General features: G+C 45.2%; 1 protein-coding gene across 1 annotated transcript; it reads left to right on the top strand.

Annotated features, from left to right (window-relative positions):
- Positions 1-7,127: 7,127 nt before the first annotated feature.
- Positions 7,128-8,336, top strand: b3gnt7 (UDP-GlcNAc:betaGal beta-1,3-N-acetylglucosaminyltransferase 7). Its single transcript, XM_078410076.1, has one exon. The coding sequence runs from the start codon at positions 7,128-7,130 to the stop codon at positions 8,334-8,336; it is 1,209 nt and encodes a 402-aa protein (XP_078266202.1).
- The last annotated feature ends 2,063 nt before the right edge of the window (positions 8,337-10,399 follow it).

The raw sequence follows: 10,399 nt of genomic DNA, 5'->3' as shown, positions 1-10,399 counted from the left end.
AGGACTTTGATGTGAATAGTTTGAGTTTAATGTTTGTCTGTGCGATCTCGGTTGTTATCTTTGTAACTGAATATTGCTACCACAATAAACTTCTTTGACAAAGTTACAAGCCTTCAGACTCGCCATAATCCCTGCCCTTCTCAGCCACACATTCAGATCCCCTGTCTTCCTGTTCCTACCCTCACTAGCACAAGGTGCTGGAAGCAACCCAGAGATAACCACCCTCGAAGCCCTGCTTTTCAGCCACCTACCTAGTTCTCTATACTCATGTTGCACACCCTCCTTCCTCTTCTTACCCACGTCATGTGTGCCCACATGCACAACTACTTCCGGCTGCTCACCTTCCCTCATGAGGATGTTCTGAAGTCAGTCTGAGTTGGGTCAGGCAGCATCTCTGGAGAACATGGATAGGTGACGTTTCAGAGTGCTGGAGTAACTCAGCGGGTCAGGCAGCATCTGTGGAGAACATGGATAGGTGACGTTTCACAGAGTGCTGGAGTAACTCAGCGGGTCAGGCAGCACCTCTGGCTACGAGAGAGAATAGTTTACAGTCAGAGCCTTTTTCCCACGATGGAGATGTTGAATACTAGAGAGCATATGTTTAAAGATGTGCAGGGCAAGTTTTTTTGCACAAACGGTAGTGGATGCCTAGAACATGCTGCCAGAGGTGGCAGCAATGGTGGCATTTGGGTCTGTGTGGGCACTTGCAGGGAATGGAGGGATATGGATTATATGCAGGTTGATCAGTTAGTCTTGGCATAGACATTGTGGGCCAAAGGGCCTGTTCCTGTGCTGTACTGTTCTATGTCATGGAGGAAATGAATAGAGAAGGTGGTTAATGTCGAGACCCTTCTTCAGACTGATGTCAGGGGGGCGGGACAAAGGAAGGATATAGGTGGAGACAGGAAGATAGAGGGAGATCTGGGAAGGGGGAGGGGAAGGGAGGGACAGAGGGACTATCTAAAGTTGGAGAAGGCGACGTTCATACCACTGGGCTGCAAACTGCCCAGGCGAAATATGAGGTGCTAAATAAGATGTGGCTGTGGTAGCGAGTCTGGGTCAAGATGTGGTCGTAGAGTAGGAGGGCAGGAGAAATCACAGAGGGGGAGCAGCGAGAGAGCATGTTGCTAAACTCTCGTCGAGTTTAGTTCCTTTCAGTTTCAGTTTAGTTTATTGTCATGTGTACTGAGATACAATGAAAAGCTTTTAGTTACATGCTAACCAGTCAGCGGAAAGACAATACATGATTACAATCGAGCCATTCAGTGTGCAGATACATGATAATGGAATAACTTTTAGTGCAAGGTAAAGCCAGTAAAGTCTGATCAAAGATAGTCCGAGGATCACCAATGAGGTAGATGGTAGTTCAGGACTATTCTCTGGTTGTGGTAGGATGGTTCAGTTTCTTGTGGTCTTGAATGGAGATGTTGGTGGGAGTTGCTTCAATGTGGGTGGTCCAGGAGATGTTGGTGATATTGATCCTAGGAATTTTGGGCAAACTGGGGTATGTGTACCACTTCACTTCCTGAAGTCGATCACTATCTCCTTTGTCTTGCTGACATTGAGGGAAATGTTGTTGTCTCGACATCAGGGACAGGGACTGGATAAGTGAGAAAAGATAGTGAGAAAATGTCTTTTGTTGGATAAGAACATGTTGAGAAGTTGCTGCTCGTGGATTGAGGGGAGGGTGTGGAACGAATCACATCCTTCACACCCACTTCCCGGAGGTGCTGCCACGTAGTCCTACTCAACTCCATCTCATTCAATTATTCCATGATTGTACTTTGACACTTCTGTGTGTTATAGCCTTACAGCACCTGCTGCTCTGCACTTGTCATATTGAGCTGTGATTTCTGTGTGCATGTTGCTTACTCTGAGCTCCACCTGAACAAGTACTTTCACTGCACTCTGGTGTATCTGACAATGAACTAACCTGAATCTGAAGTGGACAGTGCATGCTTGTGGGACTGACGCAGGAAGCAGTGATAGCACGAACGAAAGACGTGAGGTCAGTGTTGGTCTGGGAGATAACGGCCTGGTGGTCAGGGATGGGACGTAGCCATTGGTCTGATGGTCAGGGGTGGGACGTGGTCATTGGTCAATTACCTTGATGGTCTGGGGTAGAATGTGGTCAATGACCTTGATGGTCGGGATGGGACGTGGTCAAGAGGGAAGTGTGAGGATTTGTCCGATTTCAACAACACCTACCTTGATCGTGTTATTTGTGGGTTACAATTGTTGAGAATGGTTTGGCAACCTTGATGCATTGTTATTTTGCTGTTTTTTTTCTCATCCTGAGCAGGTTCCAGGCAGCTTGGTACATATTACCTGCATTGTAAATCCAAACATCAGGGAGCAGGAATGAGGTTTGTTTCGTATTGCATTTAAGGTCTGTTTAAAACAACTACGCGTGACTGGAACATATCACACTGATCTAATTTCTGTGATTGTTCTGAAGGAATGGGAACGTACAAACAGCCGTCTTGTAACTATGGCATCTGTTCTAGAGTTGCCCTGTCTGGAGCTCGGTGCAGTTCCCAGGAGTGGGGGGGGAGGGGAGGGGGGGAGAGGGATGGGAGGGTAGTGGGGTGAGTGGGGGAGGCAAGGGTGGTGAGCAGAGTGGGGTGAGGTAGAAGCTGTGGGTAAAGGGTGAGGATTTGTTGGGTGAGGGATAGCAGTGGGTAAAGGGTGAGGATTTGGTGGGGGAGTGTGGGTGAGACAGCTGCACTACCTGCTGCATCAATGGGCAACCACCCGCTGGCACTGTGCAGTGAGGACCTCGACATCTACCCCCTCCCATGACAACCTCAGCAGAGGCATGAGGGAGGCATCGCCCATCCTGGATTGTTCTTGCAGAAACACCCTAATTGCAGATTCCCCCCCCCCCGGCTGTTGTTTCTGCTCCTTGCCACACTCCTGAGACACCCACTGTGGGGAGGGGGGTTTCACCTGCCCCCCACTGGCAGGTAGCCCCCTCCTCCGGACTTTCCAAGATGCCCGAGTTAGGGGCCAGATTTGGTCCCATTAGGTGGTGAGTAACTTTCTCTCTCTGTCACCATCAAACTGCACTGGAATATTTCCCCAAGCACGCGATCCATAAACGCTTGATCATCGATGTCACGTAAGCCCCAAAACCCAGAGTCTAACTTCCTCCATTGATCACGTCTCCAGCATACAGCAAATCGGAATTCCAATATTGTATAAAATGTGCATGCCATTAGTCTGCCTGGGGCCCCGATTAGGTTAACACAATGAACAGAAAGAATATCATAAATTACTTTGTGTTTCACTTACCCTGAAGCAAATGCTTGTTTAAACTCCCAGGACCTCTTTGCCAGGTCTGTGTTAGATGCTGAGCAAGCAACTGAGTGCAATGCTATCTGCAAGCTGGAGAGTTGCATCACGCCACCAAACCTTCAGGAAAAGACCTAGCCAGTAGTGGCAACTCCACACTGGATGAAACATACAATGGGAATGAAGGTGTCATCGATGGTTCTGAACCTTGACAGAAAGAACAGTTGGAAGATTCTGTAGTTGGAGATGTCACCATAGTTTATGCCACAGATGGAGATGTTAGCATAGTTTATAATAATAATAATAATAATGTATTTTATTTATATAGCGCTTTTCATATACTCAAAGACGCTTTACAGAGATTTAGAGAACATAGGGAAATTAATAAATAGATAAATAAGTAAATAAATAAACGAACAGAGAAAGGAGACAGAAGGTGAGGTGACCTTCAGTGGTTGAAGGCAGTACTGAACAGGTGAGACTTCAGCGATGTTTTGAATGTGGTGGGTGTGGAGGAGTCTCTAACGTTTTGGGGTAGTGAGTTCCATAGGGTGGGAGCAGCGATGGAGAAAGCCCTGTCCCCCCAGGATCTGAGTTTGGTCCGGATGTGGGGGGATAGGAGATTGGCAGCAGCAGAGCGGAGGGTGCAGGTGGGAGTGTGCCTATGGAGGAGGTCGGTCAGGTAGGATGGGGCCAGGTTATGGAGGGCTTTGTAGGTTATGAGGAGGATTTTGTACTGGATTCTCTGGGGGATGGGGAGCCAGTGGAGTTTATAAAGGACGGGGGTGATATGGTCACGGATCGGGGTGTGTGTGAGTAGACGGGCAGCGGAGTTTTGAATGTATTGAAGTTTACTGATGATTTTTGAGGGTGCGCCATAGAGGAGGCTGTTGCAGTAGTCCAGACGGGAGGTGATGAAGGCGTGGATGAGGGTTTCTGCAGCTGTGGAGGAGAGGGATGGACGGAGACGGGCAATGTTTTTGAGGTGGAAGAAGGCTGTCTTTGTGATGTGTTTGATGTGTTTGTCGAAGGAGAGGGCTTGATCAAAGATGATTCCAAGATTCCGGATGTGAGGTGAGGTGGATACTGGGAGACCATCAATGTTGAGGATGCCACAGATGATTGAATTAATGAACTTTATTGTCATTCAAAACTATACACCAGACGAGTGCATATTTAAATGAAATTCCATTGTACCTGGCTCACAATGTAACACCGAATAATAAAAATAGATGAAAAAAATAAATAAATAACTCACACATCAAAATAATGGTGGCGGATTATTACAAATTCAAGAGTCTGATGGTTCGGGGGAAGAAGCTTTTGCAGAACCTGGCTGTTCTGCTCCGTATGCTGCAGTACCTTTGACCAGAGGGCAGCAGGGTGAACAGTCCGTGATGGAGATGGGTGGGGTCTTTAATAATGTTGTTGGGCATGGTCAAGCAGCGTTTGTGTGCAATATCCTGGATGGAAGGAAGTGAAATCCCGATGATTTTCTCAGCCGTCCTCACCACTCTCTGCATGGACTTCCAGTCTGAGGCTTTGCAGTCCCCAAACCAGACAGAGATGCTCCTGGTCAGAATGCTCTCTGTGGTGCCTCTGTAGAAAGTGGTGAGGATGGGATTGGGGAGATGTGCTCTTCTCACCCCGCGCAGAAAGTGTAAACGCTGCTGGGCTCTCTTGACTAGAGATGCCGTGTTTAGGGTCCAGGTCAGACTGTCTGCACCCCCAGGAACTTAGTGCTACTGACTACCTCCACAGTGGTGTCACTGATGTGGAGTGGTGCGTGCCCGCGCCGGTTTCTCCTGAAGTCAACGATGATCTCCTTTGTTTTTGCGACATTCAGGACCAGATTACTCGTGTTGCACCAGACCACCAGTTGTTTCACCTCCTCCCTGTAAGCCAGTTCATTGACGTCCCGGATAAGGCCCACCACTGTTGTGTCATCCGCATACTTCATGATGTGGTTTGTATTGAACCTGGCACAACAGTCGTGGGTCATCAGGGTAAACAGCAGTGGACTCGCACAGCCCTGAGGGGAACCGGTGCTCAGAGAGATGATGTTGGAGATGTTGTTTCCAACCCGCACAGACTGGGGTCTGTCAGTGAGGAAGTCCAGTAGCCAGTTACACAAGTGGGTGCTAAGGCCCAGTGGATCCAATTTGCTTACCAAGTGCTGAGGGATGATCGTGTTGAATGCTGAACTGGTCCAAGAACAGCATTTGCACATGTGTTCTTGTCCTCCAGATGTGCCAGGATCAGGTGGAGTGCAGAGGATATGGCGTCCTCTGTGTAGCAGTTTGGCTGGTAAGCAAACTGGAACGGGTCAAGTGTGGGGGGGGGGGGGGGGAGTCTGGAGATGATATGATCCTTGACCAGCCTCTCGAAGCAATTCATCATTATGGGAGTGAGTGCTACAGTGTTGAGACATGTGATTGTGGATTTTTTTGGCACTGGTATGATGGTAGCAGTCTTGAAGCGCGATGGGACAACAGCCTGGTTCACCGAGGTGTTGAAGATGTCAGTGAGGACATGTGCCAGCTGATCAACACATTCCCTGAGCACCCGGCCTGGTATGTTATCAGGGCCTGCCGCCTTCCGTGCGCTGACTCTTCTTAGGGTCCTCTGGACATCTGCAGTGTCGAGACTGAGTGCCTGTTCATCATGGTGAGGAATAGCTTTCCTCGCAGGTGTGTTGTTCAGTGCCTCGAACCGTCCAAAATATTTATTGAGTTCATTGAGAAAGTTTGTATTGTCTTCACAGGGTGGTGGAGCAGTCTTATAGTCTGTGATGGTTTGGATTCCCTGCCACATGCGCCCAATGTTCATGGGGCCATGAAAGAAACTCTGGATTTCCTGACCATGGGCACGCTTTGCTAGCCTGATGACTCGGTTCAGGTTGGCTCTTGCTGATCTGAGTGCCACCATGTCACCGGATTTAAATGCAGCATTTCGTGCTCTCAGCATTGCACGTACCTCAGTAGATGGAGATGTTACCATAGTTTATGCCAGTCAAGGTCTGTAGATCCCACTGAGAGTTCAGATCCCACAAGGGCAGTTTGGAAGACAGGCACAAAATGCTGGAGTAAGTCAGCAGGTCAGGCAGCATCTCTGGAGAGAAGGAATATGGGTGACGTTTCGGGTCGAGACCCTTCTTCAGACTGATGTCAGGGGAGGAGGCTGGACAAAGATAGGATGTAGTCGGAGACAGGAAGACTAGCAGGAGAACTGGGAAGGGGGAGGGGATAGAGAGGGGAAGCAGGGACTATCTGAAGTTAGAGAAGTCAATCTACATACCGCTGGGGTGTAAACTGCCCAAGCGAAATATGAGATGCTGTTGCTCCAATTTGCGCTGGGCCTCACTTCTGACAATGGAGGAGGCCCAGGACAGAAAAGTCAGATTGGGAATGGGAGGGGGCGTTGAAGTGCTGAGCCACCGGGAGATCAGGTTGAGCGGAGGTGTTCAGCAAAACAATTGCTGAGCTTGCGCTTGGTCTCGCCGATGTAGAGAAGTTATTTCCTACGCAGAGGGCAGTTTGGAGATTTGTATTTCATTTGTTCTATGTTTGGGATGAAGGGAGTGGACTTGGTCAGTCAACCTGACCATCACTTTCAGTTGGTGATTATTTCCATGTGTGTCCTGAGCATTTCAATAACTTTGGAACAAAGTGGTGTGATTATTAAAGAAAGGAATTTCCTTTTTATATTCATACAGAATATAAGAAATGTGATGATGTCATAGATTTTAATTGAATTTATTGAATTAACTGATTTATCCAAATAACCATTGAATTAATGTTTTTGTTTCAATACTTAGAAACATTCTGATGAAGATGCATTTTAGGGGGAAGAAGCAGTTTAAGGTTTGGTGCCTCATTTTCTTTGTGCTTGTGATAACATTGACCGTACTGCAGAGAAGCAGCTACACCAAGCAGAAGTGCCGAAACATCTCGCGGAGATTCACTTCCCTAGAGGGAAGATCAGTTGTCAATTTTCTGAGTTTTCTCACTCCCACGGACAACTTCTGGAGTCCCCAAAAACCTGAGACAACTGCCCCAGCAACAATAACAGCAGCAACAAGGGAAAGCAAACAATGGGATGTGACTGCTACCAATTGTACTCCTTTTAACTTCACACACACTGGGTGGTTGAGTGGCTTGGAACCAAACTTTGAACAATTCCTAAGATACAGACACTGTAGGTATTTCCCAATAATTCTCAATCATCCTGAGAAATGCAGTGGTCGTGTCTACCTTCTGATCATTGTTAAATCCATCATAACACAGTATGATCGAAGAGAGGTGATTAGGAAAACATGGGGCCGACAAATGCAGTCAGACGGGAAGCAAATTAAAACATTGTTTCTTTTGGGGATTTCACCCACGGAACACGAAAGGTCCCACCATCAAAAGCTCTTGGAATATGAGAATATTATTTACGGCGATATTCTCCAGTGGGATTTCATGGACACTTTCTTCAATCTCACCTTAAAAGAGGTCAACTTTCTCAAGTGGTTTTCGACATACTGTGAGAATGTCGAGTATATTTTTAAAGGAGATGATGATGTGTTTGTGAGCACAGAGAATGTTCTTGAGTTTCTTAATGCATCCAACTTTCAGAATCTTTTTGTGGGTGATGTATTGTACAAGGCCAAACCAATTAGAAAGAAGGAAAATAAGTATTACATACCTGAAGGCTTGTACAATAAAACTTACTACCCCCTTTATGTAGGGGGCGGTGGGTTCTTGATGGACGGATCATTGGCACAACGATTATACATTGTGTCAGAAGGCTTGGAGCTGTATCCTATAGATGATGTCTTCTTGGGGATGTGCCTCGAACGCTTGGGAATAACTCCTATTAATCATTGTGGCTTTAAGACCTTTGGACTTGTAAAAAACAAAAGCAGTAAAATGAATAAAGAGCCGTGTTTTTACCAAAGCATGTTGGTGGTACATAAACTGCTTCCAGCAGAGCTTCTGGAAATGTGGAAATTAGTTCACAGTAGCATTAATTGTTCTAAGAAAATGCAAATATTATAGATATGTTACAATCCATGATACAGTTGTGTAATTTGTAATGTAAAAGATGATTATGTATTAAATACATAATTCTGATATTCTATTTGAAAAGAATTATATCTAACTTATTTTTCCATCAACAATGTCAATTTTAATGTTTTTCTCTTGTATGGAATTATAATACATGGATGGCTCCAAAATAGATTGTATTTGTGTATTATTCTTTGTCTAATGATCTGAATGATATGAGAGAAAAATGTAACATTTTGATCAGAAAATAGTATGTAGTGCGCATATTTAATGTGAAAATAATTTCACTATATTGAAATTACCATACATCGTGTAGGAAAGGTCACGTTTAAACTAACAGGGATAGAACCCTATGCAAGGAGACAGAGGGCTGTAAAAGGAGGACAGAAGAAAAAGGTAGAAGGGAGATAAGAAAAACAAATCTGAAAGGTCTGTGCCTTAATGCGTGGAGCATTTATAACAAGGTGCATGAATTGAACGGCAGTTAGTAGTTAAGGAATATGATATGGTTGGAATTACGGAGACAAAGCTCCAAGGTAACCAAGTCTGGGAACGAAACATGTCGAGGTATTCAATATTCAGGAATGACAGACAGAAAGGAAGAGGCGGTGGGGTGGCATTGCTGGTTAAAGAGGAGATTAATGCAATAGCAAGGAGAGACATTAGCTTGGATGGTGTAGAATGGGTTTGGGTAGAACTGTGAAATAGCCACGGGCAGAAAACAATTGGAATGGTATACAGACCACCAATCAGCAGTAGGGAGGTTGGGGATAGCATCAAGCAGGAAATTAGGGATGCGTGTAGCAAAGGTACAGCGGTTATCATGGGTGACTTTAATCTACATATAGATTGGGTCAACCAAATTGGTAGCAGTGCTGAGCAGGAGGATTTCCTGGAATGGAATGGTTTTCTAAGCCAATATGTGGAAGAACCGACTAGAGGGCAGGCCACCCTAGACTGGGTACTGTGTAATGAGGAAGGATTAGTTAGCGATCTTGTTGTGCAAGGCCCCTTGGTCAACAGTGACCATAATATGGTGGAATTGTGCATTAGGATGGAGAGTGACACGGTTAATTCAGAGACGAGGGTCCTGAAATTAAAGAAAGGAGTCTTTGACGGCCTGAGATGGGAATTGGCTAGGATAGACTGGCAAATAGTACTTAAAGGTTTGACGGTGGGGCTGCAATGGCAAAGATTTAAGGATCGCATGGGTGAACTACAAAAATTGATCATCCCTGTCTGGTGAAAAAATAAAACTGGGAAGGCGGTTCAACCGTGGCTGACGAGGGAAGTCAAGGATAGTGTTAAAGCCAAGGAAGAGGCATATAAATTGGCCAGAAGAAGCGGCAAACCAGAGGACTGGGAGAAATTTAGAACAAAGAGGACAGAGGGGTTAATTAAGAGGGGGAAAAAAGACTATGAAAGAAAACTTGCGGGGAATATAAAAATTAACTGTACACGAGTAAAGAGGTTCTTCTGCAGTTGTATAGGGCCCTGGTAAGACCACATCTGGAATATTGTGTATAGTTTTGGTCTCCTAATTTGAGGAAGGACATTCTTGTAATTGATGCAGTGCAGCGTAGGTTCACAAGATTGATCCCCCTTCCTACCACACTCCAATGGTATTCTGAAACGATATAATGTTTAAATTTAGAAAAAAATTAGGAGTGATATTGTTGAACCTTCAGTTAAATTTGATAGGACTTGGGGAAGCTTTATTAAATATTTTCACACGATATAAGTTGTTCCCTCTCTAGCCTTCATAATAAATTTTTACCATTATATGGTGGAATGGATTTGACGACGAACAGGGGTCTAAACTGTTGAAATCTTTTGCAGCCCAGATTCTGTTTTTTGTTGTTGTTTGTTTGCTTATTTTAGTTGAGGGGGTTAATTTTTTTTTCTTTTTATCTTTCTTTTATATAAATAAATACTCTTTTAACCTTTTTTTAAATCTACGATTACATAGAGACTGGGAGGGTCTATACCCTATATGTATTTTGAAACTGGATTTATATTTAGGTTACATTTGTTGTTAATGTAATCCTGATCCC

Source organism: Rhinoraja longicauda, chromosome 13 (genome assembly GCF_053455715.1).
Source record: "Rhinoraja longicauda isolate Sanriku21f chromosome 13, sRhiLon1.1, whole genome shotgun sequence".
Taxonomy (NCBI): domain Eukaryota; kingdom Metazoa; phylum Chordata; class Chondrichthyes; order Rajiformes; family Arhynchobatidae; genus Rhinoraja; species Rhinoraja longicauda.
The sequence above is the reverse complement of the archived record's forward strand: the minus strand, read 5'-3'. Positions and strand labels throughout refer to the sequence as shown.

What these genes read in the sequence shown, in the direction of transcription:
- b3gnt7 (XM_078410076.1), top strand. Translation starts at nt 7,128, where the DNA reads ATGCATTTTAGGGGGAAGAAGCAGTTTAAGGTTTGGTGCCTCATTTTC.